Source organism: Schistocerca piceifrons, chromosome 3, assembly GCF_021461385.2.
Source record: "Schistocerca piceifrons isolate TAMUIC-IGC-003096 chromosome 3, iqSchPice1.1, whole genome shotgun sequence".
NCBI classification, from domain to species: Eukaryota; Metazoa; Arthropoda; class Insecta; order Orthoptera; family Acrididae; genus Schistocerca; species Schistocerca piceifrons.
This window is the reverse complement of record NC_060140.1, coordinates 506,447,795-506,468,098: the sequence shown is the minus strand read 5'-3', so window position 1 is coordinate 506,468,098 and position 20,304 is coordinate 506,447,795. Positions and strand designations below refer to the sequence as shown.

Sequence of the window (20,304 nt, the reverse complement as noted above, 5' to 3'; positions counted from 1 at the left end):
AGTTTGCATGCTATGCTCATTCTCTTCTATTATTCTCCCTTCATTCCCTCTTGTTTACGGGTATAAACAAATGGCAGTGAACATTGGCGAATTATCTACGAATACTCGTTTGCAGCATTGTAAATAAGTTTTTACACTTACTTACATTCACTTCACTCGCTCTGGTATATACCATGATTTAGATCATGGCTATTATTCATTTATTTCACTGTGACGATTGCAGCTCTAGAGCCATTTTCAAGTACCAATAGAAAGGTGTTGTAAAGTAATCCTTCTAGAAAGGTGTTTACCAAATGTTATCACACTATGCTTTGCATTTTGTTATTCATATCTTATATTAGTTTCAGTTTTCACATTGCACACAAAAATGCCTCTACAGCCAAAATCACAATAGTGAAGTGAATAAACAGTTTTAAAAAAGGACAAACTGCAGCAATGATTTCATTTAAAAATTCTACAAAATTTAAATAGGATCGAATGCTTAGGGCTCTTTATTAATTCTTACTCTTAACTAATTTATTAATTTACCTGAATTTAAAATCCACTTTGGTAACCTTTCTTTATCTTTGATGGGAAATCTGAACATTTTTAGTTCAGGATTCGTCCGTCTACTCCTTCCACAGTTGATGTACTCGCAGGCACTCGGCATGCGGACTCGATCCACTAGCAACGGTATGTCAGAAACAAATGTACTTCACAGAGACCAGACGATGGAGAGAGACTAGTCGCTTTACGCGTATGGACGAGGTTTGCCCCATATTGCACATCTAGTGCTGGGTGCCACAAGTAAAGGTGTGATGCTGTCGCTGCCTGGTGGCCGTTCCCTAACAAGTATTGCCTGCTACACCAAGCGATCGGGCAATCTGTTTCTTACGTGATCTGGGATATTACTGAGTGGTTTTCTGCAAATGGTCTCCCTCTCAATTCCAAAGAAGACAACACATTCAGTTCTGTACATTTAGAGGTACTATGCCGACGATAAGTTTAGCACACAACGAAGAAATTTAAAAATGTATAGGCAACCATACTAATGAGAAATTAAACTAGGGAAAAATGATCATTTTTTTAACTTGAAAAACAACTCAGTTCAGTCACATCTGCACTTCAAATCACTGCAAATCTTTGGGAGAAAAACAAAATATTTTGCATATTTTCATTCAATGATGGCAAATAACGTTCTGGGGCAACTCATTTTTAAGAAAGAAGGTCTTTATTGCTTAAAAACATGCTGCAAGAATAATATGTGGTGCCCACTCACGGTCATCTTGTAGGCGTCTGATTAAGGAGTTTTGACTACTGCAAGACTATTTATTCCCTCATGAAGTTTCTTGTAAAGAGCCCAAGATAATTCGAAAGGAGCCATGATGTACATAATTACAACACCAAAAGAAAACAATGGCATTCATGGATGTACAATGCTGCCACAAAAACTTTCATCACTAACCCAATGACATAAAATGTCTGACAGATAGCAAAGTTAAACCTGAAAGGAAATTGAGAAAGTGTCTCCTTGACAACCCCTTTTACTCCGTAGAAAAATTTCTATCTATGCAATGTGTAAAAGATGGAAAAGATGGTGAATTGGAATTACAAATTGTAATTCACATCTGTACCTTTCTAAAAAAGAAAGAGTGAGAGAGGGAGGGAGGGAGAGGGACACGGAGGGTGAGGGACACGGAGGGTGAGGGACACGGAGGGTGAGGGACACGGAGGGTGAGGGACACGGAGGGTGAGGGACACGGAGGGTGAGGGACACGGAGGGTGAGGGACACGGAGGGTGAGGGACACGGAGGGTGAGGGACACGGAGGGTGAGGGACACGGAGGGTGAGGGAGAGAGAGCTATTATAAATGGCTCATCCCCAGCCTGGGGGATGTTTCCAGAATGAAATTTTCACTCTGCAGTGGAGTGTGCACTGATATGAAACTTCCTGCCAGATTAAAACTGTTTGCTGGACCGAGATTCAACTCAGGACCTTTGCCTTTTGCAGGCAAGTGCTCTACAGTGGTAGATCATTTGCCCGGGAAAGGCAAAGGTCCAAAGTTTGAGTCTTGGTCCAGCACAAAGTTTTAACCTGCCAGGAAGTTTCATGAAAATAACTAAGAATAGATAATTGATTTGTTGATGAATAAATTTGTAAATAAAAGAAATGTGTATCTATCTCACTCACACACACACACACACACACACACACACACACACACACACACACACACACACAAGTGCATGTAATACACAACTAAGTCAACCTTACTTCCAATGCCAAACACATGTACTTTATTTTTTAACATTTTAGTTTGCAATATACTCAGAACTTTAGATTTATAATCTCTGTTGTAATAAATCTGATGTACTGTGACAATGATATATAATTTTGAATTTATACTTATTTTAACAAAAATATATGGTAGGAATAAATGTCTTAGCCATTTGCATCCAAATACCTAAAGCTACAGCTGCATACATATTGTCTTCTCCACAACCAATTACATATCCACGCAAAGACAACATTTCAGACTTTGACTTATAAAAAACTAAGAGCTCATCAAATGCACTGCATTTTTATACCAAAAGTAAGTTGCTGTGCCTTCAGAGGAAGAATCCCTATTTTTGAACGAACATTTGAACAAAATGAAGCTAAAAATGTGGGAAGTCTGAAAGATGAAAAAAATTAGTAATTATTGTTTCATTTTAATATTAGATTACTTACATCTGCAGATTTCACATATCAAGACAGCTCATAAGGCCGAGCAACTTTCAGCAAAATCTCACAGATGTGTGACCATGTCATGATGTAATCAAAATTTAATCAACCGCATGTTATAGTCACACAGTCATAATAATTTTACTCAGGATACATTATTATCTGTCAAATCATTTCGAAGTTAAGAGACTTTTTGGGGTCTCAGCACATTAACTTCCCTGAGGATTGTTGTTGAATGACTTTATTACCTATTATGATAAAACAACAACTATAAATAATTTGTATTCATTTAAGTATTGTTGTCAGGAATGCGAGCAAACAACAGCATTGTCACTGGTATCCGCACACAACTAAACATAAAGGCAATGCAAATAAATTAAGAAAAACTGAAGTTGGACAACTAACAAATACTCAAAAGTAAATATCAACTCCCACGTTTCTTTTTCTATAGACTGATGATTAAAAAAGACATTCTTCCTGTTCCAGTTTTGTGTTGGTTTGGGGTATAATGGGACCAAACTACAGGATCATCAGTCCCTTTTTTCTGACACAAGCAAGGCTCAACATACAAAAAACAGCCAAAGTACTTTTGAGAAAGAAGAAGAGGAAAAGGAATGGGGAACCACACCTAAAAAGAAAACGAATGGAGTGAACAATAAATGGGGAAAACATTCACCACAAGGAAAAGTAGATAAAAGAAACCATAGAGCAGATGGTCTGGGCTGGCTGATCACAATAATAAAAAGAGGATGAGCCGGCCACTCTGCAACACGTAAAATAACCACCCCAAAAAGAAAGGTGAGATGAACACATGTAGGGAAAAGAAAACCACCAGGACAAACAAATGCAAAGAAAGTGCAACGGAGTTAAAATAGAGGGAGGGTGGTGGCCTCAGAAGGAAGGCTAAATGTCCATCCATAGATGGTACGGTAACCCCCCACCCCAACAAAACGTAAAACTAAATCTCCTGTTGAGGCATTGTCGCCCAACACCAAAGGTAGGATGTTGGGAAGGTTAAAAGTCCACCGCAGAGGGGCTAAAAGTGGGCAGTCCAGCAAGATGTGGATGAGTCGTGTGAACCACAGTGACACCAAGGTGGATCCTCGCAACCGAGGAGGTAGCCATGTGTTAGCCGCATACAGCCAATGTGGAGCTGGCAGAGAACCACAGAGTCTCTGCAAGAGGCCCGCATGGAGGTGTTCCACACATTCATAGCCTCTTTAATAGCATGTCTATTTGTTGTGTGTACTGAGATTATGCCATTCCATCTCCTAAAGCTGAAAAACCTTGCGGCGTAATAATGATCACAGGTCAGTTATGGGGATGCCGATCTCCAGGAGCGGTTTCCTTATAGCCTGTTTGGCCAGCCTGTTGGCAAGTTCATTTCCTGGGATTCCGACGTTGCCTGGGGTCCACACAAACACCACAGAATGACTGGACCATTCCAGGGCATAGATGGACTCCTGGATGGTCGCTACCAAAGGATGGCGGGGATAGTACTGGTCGACAGCTTGTAGGCTGCTCAAAGAGTCAGTACAGAGAAGAAACGACTTGCCAGAGCATCAGCAGATGTGCTCAAGAGCAACAGAAATGGCCGCCAGCTCTGCAGTGAAAACACTGCAGCCATCTGGCAAGGAGTGCTGTTCAGTATGTCCACCATGAACATACGCGAAGCTAAAGTGACCATCAGCCTTCGAGCCATCGGTGTAAACCATTCCATAGTCCCGGTACATGTTAAGAATCGAGAGGAAGTGACAGCGGACAGCTGCAGGGTTAACTGAGTCCTTAGGACCATGTGAAAGATCCAGGCGAAGCTTGGAGGTGTATGTGAATGGACCTCGAGTATAGGTGGTAAAGGCAAAGAGTCCACTTCAGACAGAAGAGATTGGACGTGAAACATAATCATGAGCCCTGACCTGGTCCTCCGATGCAGGAGATGAACTGCCGTGGGTGGGAAAAGAAGACAGTGATTTGGATGCTCAGGAGAACAACGAGTGTGTGCAATGTAACTGACAAGCAGTCGTGCACACCTAACCTTCAATGGATGAACTCCGGCCTCCACCAGGACGCTAGTCACCGGACTCATCTTAAAAGCTCCTGTTGCCAGTCGAATGCCATAGTGGTGCACTGGGTCAAGTAAACACAACACTGAAGACGCTGCCGAACCATAAACCAGACTCCCACAGTCAAGGCGGGATTGAACAAGGGCTATGTACTGCAGCAGCGTAGAGCAATCTGCACCCCAGCAGAGCGTATTGAGGTGCTGCCAGCACTTCCACTTCAGATGATCAAGATGGGGAAAGCACGTCAATCAGGCATCAAAAACCAGTCCTAAGAATCGAAATGTCTCCACTACAGTGAGTGGATTGTCATTAATGTAAAGTTCTGGTTCCGGATGAACGATACGATGCCAACAGAAGTGAATAACACACAACTTCACGGCTGAAAACTGGAAGCCGAGGGCTAGAGCCCATGACTGCGCCCTGTGGATGGCTCCCTGTAGGCGCCGCTCAGCAACACCAGTACTGGGGGAGCAGTACGAAATGCAGAAGTCATCTGCATACAGAGAAAGTGAGATGGGCAGTCCAACAACTGCTGCTAGACTGTTCATGGCCACTAAAAATAGAGATACACTCAATACAGAGACCTGCGGAAGCCCCATTCTCCTGGATGTGGGGGGAACTATGGGAGGCACCAACTTGGACATGGAAAGTACGGAGCGATAGGAAATTTTGGATAAAAATTGGAAAAGACCCCACTCATATAATGTGGCAAGGATACGATGTCGCTAGGTCATGTTGTAAGCTTTTCATAAATTAAAAATGACTCCAACCAGGTGTTGGCATCTGGAAAAGGCTGTTCATGTGGCAAACTTGAGGCAAACTAGATTATCGGTGGTAGAGTGACCCTGGCGGAAACTGCCCTGGCATGGAGCCAGTAGGCCACGGGACTTCAGGACCCAATAAAACCACCAACTTACCATACGTTTTAACAGCTTACAAAGAACGTTGGTGAGGCTGATGGGTCAATAGCTATCCACATCAAGTGGGTATTTGCTGGGTTTGAGTAATGGAATGATGGTGCTCTCTCGCCAGTGCAATGGAAAGATGCCATTGCACCAGATCTGGTTGAAGATGATAAGGAGATGTTACTTGTAGTGGGACGAGAGGTGTTTGTTCACCTGACTGTGGATCCGATCTGGCCCAGGAGCTGTGTCGGGGCAACATGCAGGGACACTGAGGAGCACCCACTCTGTAAATGAAGCATTATAGGGTTCACTGGGACATTCAGTAAACAAGAGGGGTTTCCTTTCCATCCACCGTTTGAGGGTGGGAAATGATGGGGGATAATTCTCCGACATGGAGGCTCGAGCATAGTGCTCAGCAAAGTGCTTGGCAATTGCGTTTGCATTGGTAGATAACATGCCATTGATGTTAATGCCAGTGACACCTGTCGGGGTCTGGTACCCACAAACACGTCTGATCTTCATCCAGAATTTTGGAAGATGACATATGGTACCCAATGGTTGAGACATACCTCTCCCAACATTCCTGATTTCGTCTTTTTAGAAGCTGGTGAACGCAGGCACGAAGGGGTTTAAAAGCTATTAGGTGCTCTTGGAAAGCGTGCCGCTTATGTCGCTGTAGAGCTCAGCAACATTCTTTAATGGCCTCAGAGATTTCCAGTGACCACCATGGCACAGACTTTCGCTGGGGTCACCCTAAAGAATACGGGATCGTGTTTTCCGCTGCAGAAACAATCGTTCTAGTGACCCACTCAACTACCACATTGATGGTACTATGTGGGGGAGATTCAACAATGACAGCAGAGGTAAAAGCTTCTCAGTCTGTCTTGTTTAAAGCCCATCTTGGTCGACATCAGGCTGAATGGCGCTGGGGGAGTGACAGGAAGATGGGAAACTGGTCACTACCACACAAGTCATCGTGTGCTCTCCGATGAACAGATGGGAGAAGTCCTGGGCTGCAGAGGGATAAATCAATGGCAGAGTAAGTGTCACGAGTCACACTGAAATGTGTGGGGGCCCCAGTATTTACGAGGCAGAGGTTGAGTTGAGACAGAAATGTTTTAACATCTCTACCTCGGCTAGCAAGCACTGTGCCACACCACAAGGAGTTATGGACATTAAAATCTCCCAAAAGTAGGAAAGGTTTAGGGAGCTGACGAATCAGTGCAGCCAATGCATTCAGGGGTACTGCACCATCTGGAGGGAGATATAGACAGCAGGCAGTTATTTCCTGCGTCGTCCTTATCCTGACAGCCACAGCTTCAAGAGGGGTTTGAAGGGGCACAGGTTCACTGCATACTGAGTTCAAGACAGACACAAACTCTACCTGACACACTATTTTAGTCACTACAGTTCCTGTAATACCCCCTATAGTCGCAGAGGGCAGGGGTCCGCATTGCCAGGAACCAGGTTTCTTGGAGGGCAATGCAGAAGCAGGTGTACAGCATAACAGCCGCCATAGCTCAGCCAGGTGGTGGAAAAAACCACAGCAATTCCACTGGAGGATGATGTTATCATGAAGATGGGAAAGCATGAAGCATACTAGGAGGAAGGTTACGCCTCAGGGTCACCTGCTGCCACCAATTGAGTATTTGTATCCATTCTTACTGTGGATGAGGCATCAGTGAGATCCAAGTCCTCAGGTGATGCTGAGATCTCCACCTCATTCGAAGGTGTAGAACTGGTAGGGAGTGGTAGTGTTGGAGCCACCGGAGGGTCCTTTTTCTTAGCAGACTTCTTTGTTTGCTTGCCCTCTCACTTCTCTTTAGGGGCTTGCTGGGAGGACTTCTCTGAAGTAGCTTCAGACACAGAGGAAGACCATGAAGCTCTTCGTCCAGCAGCTTTTGGCTCCTTTAGCCACAGATGAGTGTCCGCTGTGGCATTAGTGGAGACCTTGGGAGAGAAGGTCCCGAAGGACCCCTTCCGCAGAAGAGGAGCCAGAGGAGGCTGTTGCTTCTCTGGCTGGGGGGAGGGGACCGATGTCCCCTGTGTTTGGGAGGGGGGGGGGGGGGGGTGCGCTTGCTCCCGAAGCAGGTACTTTGGGAGCAATGGAAGGAGATTTTCCCCCTACTACCAAGGGGGCGGATGTATTTTGGAGGCCCGGAGGGCCCACTGTTTGTACCACAGTGTGTGGTACGACTGGTGAATGTGACAGTGACGGTAATGTAGCTGCAGCATATGTGGTTGTCAATGAAACAGGGTGTAATCATTCAGATTTATGTTTAGCCTCTTGGTCAACTGATCCAGGATCTTGTACTCCATGATTTTCCACTCCTTTTGGAGTACTGTGCAGTCTGGTGTGCAGGGGGTGTGCTGCTCTCAACAGTTGATACAAGTGGGAAGAGGTGCACATGGAGTATCTGGATGCAGTGGACATCCGCAGTGTTGACACGTGGCACTGGAAGTGCAGCGGAAAGACATGTACCCGAGTTTACAGCCGTTAAAACACCACATAGGGGGAGGGACGTATGGTTTAACATCACAGCGGTTAACCATCACCTTGACCTTCTCATGCAATGTATAACCATTAAATGCCAAGATGAAGGTACCGGTAGCAACCCTGTTGTCTTTGGGTCCCCTGTAAACGTGCAGGATGAAATGAACACCCCGCTGTTCTTGAATGGCACAGAGCTTGTCATCAGACTGCAAGAGGATGTCGCGATTGAAAATAATCCCCTGGACCGTGTTGAGGCTTTCGTAAGGAATGACGGAAACAGGAATATCACCCAGCGAGTAACGTCTGGGATTAGATTGGGAATACTGTCTGAACCAAGACTGCTCTGCTCCTCATCTTGGACAGTGCTGTCACTTCCCCAAACTTATCTTCAAGATGTTCAACAAAAAATTGTGGCTTTGTAGGTAGAAAGGAGTTCTCGTCCATTCTGCTACAGACTAAATACCGAGGCGAATATGGCTATCTTCTTTCTGTAGCCCTACGTTCCTCCCATGGTGTAGTGAGGGAGGGAAACGATTTAGCGTCATTTCTGTCAGCATTGTACTCGATCTTGCCCTTCTTAGAGACTGCTGGAACCCTACGGTCACCAGCAAGAGGTGACTTAGCCTGCTTCATTGTTGATCACCTGCCCTGATACCACCCATTCCAATCAGGGGCTCTTCCCACGAGTGGCACCCAGCCACAGCAAAGGCCACCTGGCATGATGGCCATTGCTGGGAGTCCTGATGTCCCAGGAAGACAGGCATCTACTCCTTGGCATACATGGGGAGTTTACAGCTCAGGCATCAGCAGTGTGATCCCTGTGTTGTCAGGGGGCTACTACCAAATGGGTACATGACAGCTCCATCACAATGGACTGGCTACCATGCTGGATATTGGGTGCAGAGAAATCCAATATTGTCATGGGGACAAAAGAGGACAGGAGACAATGGAAGAAGATGACATACCCAGAAAGTGTCCTTGTCCAAATAGCTGAATTGCAGGTGGAGATGCAAAGCCATGGCAAGAGGTTCAGGATATCGAATCTAAGGGCAGTATGGATAACTCGTGCACCACGTAAGGTGTCCTTCCCCATACGGCCTACACTTCTGTAGAATTTGGAAAGTGGCAGGTCAGACCATAAAATGGGACCTGAACTTACAAGGCCGAAAAGTGTGAGGCTCCTTTTAGTTGCCTCTTACGACAGACAGGAATACCTCGGGCCTATTTTAACCCCTGGACCCACAGGGGGGTTGTATTAATGGCCCCTTCTCAACTTGCAGGTCTGGTGGCCTCCTCTGACTGTCACAGAGTCCAGGGTTGTTTCCTTTTCCTTTATTTCAACATGTGCCCAGAATAAAAACTATTCAGTCACACACACTTGAGATTTTAACTTTTTTTTTGAGTGTTTTTGAATGTAATACATTGGATATCAGTTTCGATAGTACACATCTAAATTACTTTCTAATCCAATTAGTCAAATAAAAATATTTGACACCACAAAATGTTGTAAAGTGAAAGACACTAAACCAATTGTTTTAGTGACTGGCTTGATGACCATTTCTGGTGTCAAATCAACATTTTAAATTTCATTCAGTCACACTCCTTGATGACAGTTACATTGAAATAGATGGTAAAATAAAAGTTTAATTTTGAGTAATAACATTTCATACTTACCACTTTCACTGAGCAAACTGCAATGCCATTATCATGTAACTCATCTTCAAACAATGTGAGATCATTATAAAATAATATTTGCTCCCTTTGCCGTAGTTTCTCAATATTTATCCTCTCATCTGTTTGTCTGACAATAAAATTTCCCAACAATGTGCCCATATAGTCCGTGGTAAATGTCCAGTCAAATGGCTTAACTTCATCAAGATTTCCATGCTCCTGTCTACATAAAAAATAAGCAATTTTCTCTACAATAGAAGGGTAGTTTAAATTAAATAACTCAAGTGAAATTTATACCTTGATTCCTTCCATTCCTCAGAACAGGCAACTTTCAAAGATAATTTTCCATTACTGACTCTTCGCAGAGCATCCAAGGCATTGAACTCTATTCCACAACCATTATCATGCTGTAGCACCATCACATTGTTGGGGAACACCATGTCAGGTAAATGTGGAAGCTCTAGTTCACTGTTGTAACTGTGAAGAAAACATTTATTCAATTTTATTTATGTAAACTGTTACCAATGCTCTAGATCGCAGAATGTGACATTGTCTCTAGAACTAGAAAAAATTCAGACTAATAAATCTCTGAACAACATTCTGAAGGAAAATACACTGCTTGACAACTGCTGAGGAAAAACTGAGACTTGCCAAGGAACAAATGCAAATTGATATGCCACAACTGGCAGTTGTTATGGAACACTCAACCAATGATAGAAAAGGAAATGCAGAGGGCATGACATGTTAACTGTAATGAAGCCTATGCATGAATGCTCTGTATCCATTCCACAGTTCATACAGTATGGTGTTTAACAAAGGCTGTTGTGGAATTAATGCAACATTCGGTGTGATACAGCAACACATCTACTTGCATTCATGGATGAGCAACTGGACAGCTCGAAGCTGGTCAAGTGTCACTATTGTGGACACAGTACAGTGTGTGTCCAAATGTGTCAGCTCGCAATTAAAAAGGCTCCTGAAGGTGGAAATGCTATGCGAAAGCACGCTGGTTATTGTAAATGGACAACCATACCATATGAGGATAGATATGTAGCCCTACTAGAGAAAAGAAACAGTCATCTCATTCTAAGGTAGATCACTACAGAGCTGGCAACCACTACTGGTATGTATGTCTCTGCCAGAACCATTTTGCGATGATAAAAGCAGGCTGGTTTGTATGCTTGCAAGACTGTTAAATGCATCCCCCTTCAATTACGCAATCATCAAAAAAGAATTTTTTTGTGTAGGGAGCAAGATGGTTGGCGTCAGCAACAGAGGTCCAGAGCGATGGTCTCCATCAAATCCAATTTCACTGTGGCAATTGCTTCTCACCACTAGTTAGAGTGTAGAGAGAGGGGAACACATTATGTACCACAAAATTTTTATGAATGTCATCAGTAAGGCCTAGGTGTTATGGTGTGGGAAGGCATTATGCAGAATGGCCGAACACTGCTGGGTATCTTTGTGCGAGGAACTGTTACAGCGGCAGAGTGGTACTGCAAGGAGATTATTCTGGATTATATATGTCTGTTTAGGATTGTGGTAGGTACCAACTTTCTGTTTATGTATGACAATACCTGCCCACATAGGACCGTTGAGGTATATGACACACAGGAAAGTGAAGATATCGAACATATGGAATGGCTTACATACTTCCTGGCCCTAAACCCTGTAGAGTGTGCCCAGGGATGCTCTTGGCAGACATGTTTTTAATGAACACACACTCCCTGAACCATGCAGGAGCTGAAAACTGCCTTGAGAGAGGAGTCGGACAATATTCCACAAGGAGTCCACAACAGTTTTGTATCCAGCATAAACAACTGGTACAAAATGTCCATTATTTCCCAAGGAGAGCATATTCCCTACTAAGAGTCAAATATCAAACTTTATTTTTCGAGCCTAATCTGTGGCAAAACTGAACATTATGTCTTTTACCCTGTTATCCCACATGGTTAAGTCTGTACCATTTCTCATTATTCATATACCACTACACCTCTATGACATACATACTGTGTTTCATGTCGTCCATCACTGCCTGTGATTATACCTGTCCAACAATATCTCTATCCCACAACAATGTGAACAAGTGTAACAATGAGAGAAAAAAATATTGCATACTGTGCTACTAACAGACAGAGAGAGAGAGAGAGAGAGAGAGAGAGAGAGAGATTAAACCTCTGAATCACATCAAATCAGTCCTAGTCAAATATCGGAACATGTATGGAGGACAAGTAGGCCTAGTACATTATGACAAAAGCACAACCATTTCTGTTTGTACATATTCTTAAATTCAAGTGAATCTTTCATAACACTCATTTCATATTTTAACCACTGATTTGTAATTTATATGCATTATATTGGCTGGAAGATAATGCAACATATTACCCGATGTTGGGAACAGAAATGTGATGATGGCTGAAAAAGCAGGTGGAAGAATATATCAAGTAGCACGAGATTTGAAATTTGGAGAGAGATGGATATTTTCTGTTAACACATAAGAAATGCCCACAAAAACTGAAAAACTTTACGTTGATTTGGGGTCCAAGCATCTCACAGTACCACAACTCAGTCAATTTCAAAAAGGAATGTGCTGGATAATGATATGTTCTGTCATCCTGAAGACAATTTGGGCAGAAATAGGCATATGAAATATTATGTTGTGACAAAAGAAACACTATTAAAAGATGATTGCTGTACTCATTTTAGTAACATGAAAGATTAAAGTTCAAGTGTCAAGTATAATAGTGCCACGTAATACCTCTTCCTGAAACAAAATACACTGTGTTCAATCACTATATTACATTTTCCTAAAGTACAACGTGTTCCAGAACACCACCTCCATTTTCAAGGATGAAACTGACTCTCTTGGCTTTTACATCTGGTTTGATTTGTCACTTAAATACAAAATAAATGACAGATGATAATTTTACAAGAAAAAACATCTCAAATGAGATTAAGAAACAAATGAAATATTATTTGTGGGTACCTTAATTTGGGCATTATGAGTTTCTCTTCTAGCTAAATGATAAACTTCCGCATTTGCACTTACACTTAAAATAACCTAACATGTTTATAACTCGACTATATTATTTGTGATTCACAACGCATTAAAGTAGCAAATTTCATTTGCATAAACTAACGAGATAAAAGAAAATTACACAGAGAATTTGCAGCTGATTTTTTGTTCTTTTTACATGCATTGCATTTGATATGGTATGTTTATTACCCAACTCTGCAGCTTTAATAATTCATTACAATTTGCTATTTCTATGGATAAGTATGTCATTTACAATCTGACCATGTGTTCAAGCAATATTATCATGCTATTTTTAGATTGAAAACAGATGAAATGAAATGGCCTGTTATGGAGAAGTGCCATTGAGTACGGCATGAGGGTGGGGTGAGTGCAAAATAAGGTGGAGCATGACACGTTAAAAGTGAAAAAGCACCACAGGAAGAGTGACAGAAGAGAGGGTGTATTTATGTTTTTGTACGGGTGAAGGATATTAAGTTCAAGGCTCCTGCATTGGGCAGCAGTCACTGCTCATGTAAAATGTACTATTAAGGAACCTGTCATAAGTACAATTGATATTTGACATTGTTTCAAAATATTTAATCAAAATAAAAGAAGTGTGTGTGTGTGTGTGTGTGTGTGTGTGTGTGTGTGTGAGAGAGAGAGAGAGAGAGAGAGAGAGAGAGAGAGAGAGAGAGAGAGAGAGAGGGGGGGGGGGGGAGAGGTGGATACATATGTACTACTAAAGTAATAGGTAGTTTTGGGCATTGTGATGTCCACATCTCGCATCTGTCTAGTGCTAGTATGTAGCAAGATGCTTCTGGGCCTTTGACAAAAATATTATGGACCATGGAGTTCATATACAGAATGCTGAGAGTAAACACATGGAGTGGCATGTGTTTCACAAAAATTACATAAAACCACCACCTTCTTCAGTCCAAGAATGTCTCAAATAACTAACTATGTTGCTTTTTACATTACAGACTTTTTTTGAAACATTATATGCACCACAGTCATTCTGCAGGTTTGTACATAATTTGTACGTAGTGGGGAATATATGCCCCAGAAAATTTCATAGACTGCAGGAAACATTGGCGTATGGTATGTCAAAACCATCTTCCAATGTTAAGTTGATAACTCGGGTGTGATATTTTGTGTTTTTCACTGTCAGGAAATAAATGTGTGTTACAGCTGAATCATTATACTTTTTCTGTAACAGTCAACCTGGTGAAAAACGTTCTAAAATTAAAAATTTAACTATGAAAATGTATTAAGTTCACATGAAAACATGGATCTTGTTAGGCTTGTGGGACACACGATCTGAAATCTGTCAGCTCAAAATTTTTTTGGTAATGAAAATGTATTATTTATTACAAAGGAAGAAAGATTTTGACGTCTTATTTTTCAAATATATGCAAAATAATTTTTAAACATGAAAATTCCATAACAATAACAGTAAGATTATTGTGTGTGACAATTTTAACATTAATCTTCTTTCAAACCATAAATTGCGAAAAAAAAAGGGAATTATTATTGTCTACTTTCAACCTACTCCCTATGATCTAATTCCCACCAAGATCATGCGGGCACAGCAAGACAGTAACTAGTAATTTGTTACTGGACCTAACAGATTACAGGGAAAAGCTGCAATAAATGGTTGTGTCTCATTATGATGGACAAATTACAACCTTAAATCTTGCCAACAGAAAACAGTAAATGGCTACATCCAAGTTGAACATAGAATCATAAATACTGAATCTACTACCTTGTCTGCAAATATTTCACATCAGAATTATTTGCAAATATTTTACATCAGATATAATGGAAGGAAGTGTACCAGGCAGACAAAGTGAATGAGAAATTCATTTCAGCCTTGAACTTATTTTTCAAACATTTTGAAGCGTACAATCCAACCACCCTGCAGAGGAAGGAAAGAGTGGTTAACAACTGGCATTAAAGTAACACACGTCAAAAAGAGAGAGAGAAATTGTATAAATCATGTAATGAAATAACAAGAAATGCTGTAAAATTCTAACATGTACAATCAGGAAGACCAGACACATACACTGTGCACAAAAGATTTGCTGGTCAAACAATGAAGTAAAAGCCATTTTGAATCATAATAACTGAGACAAAAAGAGACATACTTTTGGAGGCTGACACATGTGATGGTGATGACAGTCCACAAAGATGGAGAGAAGAATGTAATACTCAATTATCAGCCCACCTCTCTACTGAGATAGGATATTGAGTCATAAGACTTGCATCTACACTACACAAAATGGTTTACTGACAGATATACAGTTCAAATTTTATAACATATTTTCCACAAAGAGAGCTATGTTAATTTATCCTAACACATGAAATTGTAGGTGAACTAAATTTCAGAAGATACTCAACAGGGATCTTTTGTGACCTCACTAAGCCATTTTTACTGGGTAGATCATAACATACTGATAAAACACTACCAGTGTGTGGCATCAAAGACAAATTTTTGACCTGGCTAGAATCTTATTTACACAACAGAAAACAAAGAACTGTTTTAATGGAGGCAAGTGTAACAAACTCAGACTGGGGAAATGTAAAATAGAGTCACCCAGAACTTCATTCTTGTGTCACTGATTTTTCTGATCTACCTTAACGATCTACCAATTACATTTAAAAACACAGCAAAAATAGTAACGTTTGCTGGTGATCCAACTCCACAATGCAGGATAAAGCCCTGACAGTCACTATCCAAGTGTACAAATAGTTCACTGCAAATAGCCTAATCCTAAGTTTTTCAAAAACTAATATTTTACCATTTCATGCAAAAAATAAATAACTTCATGTCTCTGAAATGAATATCAATACTCACAAAATTACTGGAACTTAACATTCAAAATTGCTAGGCATAAAGATGGGACAGTCAGTTAAGATGGAATGAGCAAATTGATCAGCTGGTCGAGGAATTTAACGCAGCTTGCTTTGCAGCGAGACCCATTTCTCACTTTGTTGACAAAGAAGTAATACTGTTATTTTATTTTACATATGGTATCTCCCTTCTATAGTCTCCTGTAATATAACACTCTGGGGAAATACTGCAGGAGTTGAAAAAGTTTTTAAACCCCAAAAACAAGCAATGACATTAATACATGGGGTCTCTAAGCGAAATCCTGCAGGGGTCTCTTCAAGTCTTTCAGAATATTTACTGTTTCAGGTCAATATATACACTCACTGATGTTTGCAGCCAACAGCAGGGAATTATTTTAGACAAACTGTGAGATTCACAACTATGACAATACAGGTGAAAAATTTCCACCAAGGAAATGCAATACTTATTAAACTACACAAGGGGGGTACCAAGTCGGATATAAAAGTACACAATAAAGTTCCTACCAATAAAAAAGAGGAAATTAATAATCTACAGGTATTCAAAAGAAAAATAGAAACATCATCAAATATCAAGCTTTTCATAAAATGAATAAGGCCTTAGAGTTATAAGGTATCCCTTAGTATAAGCATGGAGAAAATTATGGCAAAATAAAAAGATAACTAAAAACAAAGATGCTGTCACTTACCAAACGAAAGCATTGGTATGTTGATAGGAGACAATAAAAATCACACAAACACACACACAAATTTCGAGCTTTTGCAACCTGAGGTTGCTTCATCAGGAAAGAGGGAAGGAGAGGGAAAGACGAAAGGATGTGGGTTTTAAGGGAGAGGGTAAGGAGTCATTCCAAACCCGGGAGTGGAAAGAAATAAAAGGATAGATTGCTACTCACCATATAGTGATGTTCAGTAACAGATACGGGAAAAAACTGTTAAACAAATAAGTTAGCTTTCAGCCAAAAGGCCTTCATCCGAATTACACACACACACACACACACACACACACACACACACACACACCTCCTGAAAGCTAACTTACTTGTTTCACAGTCATTTTTGTTGTGTACATCTGCAACTCAGCATCTCCACTGTATGGTGATTAGCAATGTATTCTTTTTCATAATATTGTGATTATTCCATCCTGGATTTTCCAATGGAGGAAACTATTTAGGTAGAAGCACACTACTAAAAGAAAAAAAGACAGGTACTTTAACTTATGGCATCAAAATAAAAATATTGTATTTAAATTTAAATTATGATGATAAAATGTAAATTTAAGTAATTAGGATAAATTTGTGTAGTGCCACTTATTCCACTTTACGTACTCCAATTTAGAAAGTAAGTATGTGATAAGTAAAATGCTCAGGCAATACTGTATTATTCCATTAGGCTTGTCTTATATTACTCAGTGCATTATTTGTACAACATGAAAGTGAATAAAGAGGAATATTTGATATGAGTCATCAGCACTGACCAGTAACATAGAAAACATGACAAACGGCATAATTAACATGGCAACTATAACCTGATACCAGTGGAGATTTTTTCAAATGGGCTAAGCTACGGGTCAGTCTGTCACCACAACCAGCTGGTTTCTACTTTCACATTTGTTGGCTTCACCGACTAACAACAAAACTACGACTATATGCAAGCAAAGGTGACTTGGCAGCAGGCATTAACATTATGTCCCTGGTCAAAGTAGACTCATACTGAATATTTTTCTTGATGCCAAGTAAACAACAGAACCAAATAAACATCAAATCACATAATGCATAAAGCAGTCTGTTATATTCACTGTACGTCTGTTCACTCACTGCCACCCAGTTCCAAACACACGAGCATTAAAATGAGCTACTACACAAACAATATATGTTCTTCCTCCCAGTTGCAACAAATTTTGACAAACACAACTCAAGTATGTCAGTTGGTATGCAATACAATATTTATTAAACAATGAACACACATCTGTTATAAGTTTCAATGTACAACTTTAAGTCTGAGACAAGAATTCACCTCTGTTAGGGCAAACACAATCTGCCAGATATATCACCACAGATCTTCCAGTCCTCTGGTACAGACATTAACATACTAGAGGCACAAGAAATAGAGAGACAACAGATTTTTTAATCAACTGAGATAATGAATGAATGAACAGACAGTGAATATACCAGATACAGTAGGCTCATAAGGATGTATGAACATAATTCCCTTTTCTCTAATTGAAAATTGAATATCTTCACTCTTCTATCACTTTCATCCTCTCTCCATGCCTCTCTTCCACTCTTAACATGTCACACCTCACCCTGCTGTACACTTCCACCCCCATACCATAACTCAATGTCTCCTCACCAGATAATTTTACTTTACTTCATCTGTTCCCAAGAACAAAATATAGTACCATAATATTGCTTGATTAAATACTTAGTTGTATACATTATACACCTATTAATACAGATAGCGAACTGTAATGAGTGCTTTGAGTTACACAATGTCCCAATGAAATGCTAACTCTAATTCAGTGAATACAATAATGAAAATGCTAATCCATAACGGACACCTGTCTTCGTATTTTTTAAAGAGTACATGTAAGTGAGGAAGATTTTTATCAGTGCAAAAGATGAACATTTCATAGTCAAATGGGGGTAACCTCTAATAATAATTCAGCCTTCCAATAATCTCATCTAATACACTTTCTTAGGCTAAAGTTTACAATGGGCCACCCACATGCAGGTGTGTGGAAGATCCATGCGTGTATGATTATGAGCAAATATGTTATTACTTTTGACAATAAAAACTGATCACTTATTTTCACGCATCCACCTTCCCAGCCCCACAATTCAATTAAAAACTATGTGAAACACTGATTCACACTTCAGCTGTTCCAACATCTTAGATTTCCCTGATGGCCCTTTGTAAAGTTCTTTCTAGCTGATAAACTTAAGCAAATAAACACCCAAAAAATCAACATAGTCCTTGAAATTGAAGATTTATCTCTGAATCAGATCTGAAATTAAAAAAGTAAATCAATTATTACCAGTGAATATGGCAATTACTAGCAAAATATCCCTAACATACAGTGATCTGCAGCACAGCACAAGGCTGTTTTTGTCATCTGCAACATTCATTCACTAAATTAAACAGCTCCAAATATGTTGCACTGGCTGTACACATGTAGGCTTACGTTCAAGATGGCCTAGCATTCTCCAATTAGAGCTCATTTCAAGCACTGTAATTGGACTGGGATCCATATTAGTTAAACTTTATTGCTGATTTTGAAGAGAGATGTTGAGCAGTGAGATCAGTTCATGGGAATTTGTGTAATGTGGTTAGTTTCATGATTAAACAGAAAGGAATGGGAAGAGGGAGGGGGAGGGATTCACATGTTAATCAAAATAATTTGCATTCCAGTCTTAGGCCTTTTTCAGTGTGTGTGAATTCATCACAGAACAAAAATTGTTAAAAGTGTGAGACATACTGTAAAGAGAGATTTTACATGAACGACCTGCAACACTGTTTCTGGCGGGGGGGGGGGGAGGGGAGGGGAGGAGAGAACACCCTCTGTAAAGTAGAGGGAGAACAAAATTTGCACTAACAGTGTAGCGTATTTCTTACCAATATTTCCATATAATTTCAAATGAATGTAACAATATTTCCAATAAATCAATTATATAACAGTTCCTCATTAGCACATGCAGGAAGGTTTATATGTAACTAATATAAACTTCAAATTCACTTAACCACGTAGTTACCTACTGCATGCAGGAATGTGTGACTAACTTACATGCACAACAAGCATTTATTTTTATCGTCTTCGCAAGGCCCATTGACACATTTTGAGTGTAGTATGTGACTTTTCTTGTATTTTACTTTCCATGAATTAAACTTGTGTTCCTCTGAATCCACAGGCAATTTCTGGATGTCAATTTCACCCTTTAATGCGGAAATCATTCTTCTTCTCTAAGTGATCTTCCACTAATTGCTAAAAACAATCATTTACAAGTATTCTGCTCATGTACCTGCCTTATAATAAAACATAAACAGTGAGTATAATGTCAGGATGAAGTAAGTACCTAACTGAAAACAAAAAAGAAACTATTTCTTCGAGTGATTACATATCTGGTTTCAGGAAAACACACAGAGAAAAAGAGACATTGATATTGCTGCATACGAAGTCTGTCATGTATACCTGGCATGCACATAATTTAGAGAGATAAGCAATATTTCAAATTTCACTAGCTTATCATAGGCTAAATATGTTTCTGAAAAAAGTGGAGGATGACACTGAAGACGTATAATCGAACAATTAACGGTGTGAGCTATGCTATCTTCAGAATTGTCTTTCAGTTACATTTTTTTCGGGGAAATACAAACAGCATACACATAAATAATACATTTCGACATTCACTTGTCTTTCCTCTTAAGTGTCTAGCCGCTAGCGTCTCACCACGGTGAAAGATAACAGAACAGAACACCAGTCTTTGGCCAAAGACTCTTATGATGAGAAAGTAGCCCACCTAGTGCTGCCATCTGTCTGAACCACGTTTTCCCGCTGAGTGTTCGAATTTCATTTCAAGTAAATGG

At 40.3% G+C, this 20,304-nt stretch overlaps 1 protein-coding gene across 4 annotated transcripts in view; it reads right to left on the bottom strand.

Moving 5' to 3' along the window:
* Positions 1 to 20,201, bottom strand: part of LOC124789688 (TIP41-like protein) — a 66,026-nt gene extending 45,825 nt beyond the window's left edge. Inside the window, exons 1-4 of one of the 4 annotated variants that reach the window (XM_047257125.1) lie at positions 19,910 to 20,200; positions 19,505 to 19,702; positions 10,134 to 10,313; positions 9,840 to 10,059 (exon numbers count right to left, since the gene is read on the bottom strand). In XM_047257125.1, coding sequence (XP_047113081.1) covers positions 9,840 to 10,059; positions 10,134 to 10,313; positions 19,505 to 19,671 — 567 coding nt within the window. In that variant the 5' untranslated portion in view covers positions 19,672 to 19,702; positions 19,910 to 20,200. Of the gene's footprint in view, positions 1 to 9,839; positions 10,060 to 10,133; positions 10,314 to 19,504; positions 19,703 to 19,793 lie in introns of all 4 variants that reach the window. The other 3 variants (XM_047257127.1, XM_047257126.1, XM_047257128.1) reach the window with 3 other exon arrangements.
* Between the last annotated feature and the right edge of the window lie 103 nt (positions 20,202 to 20,304).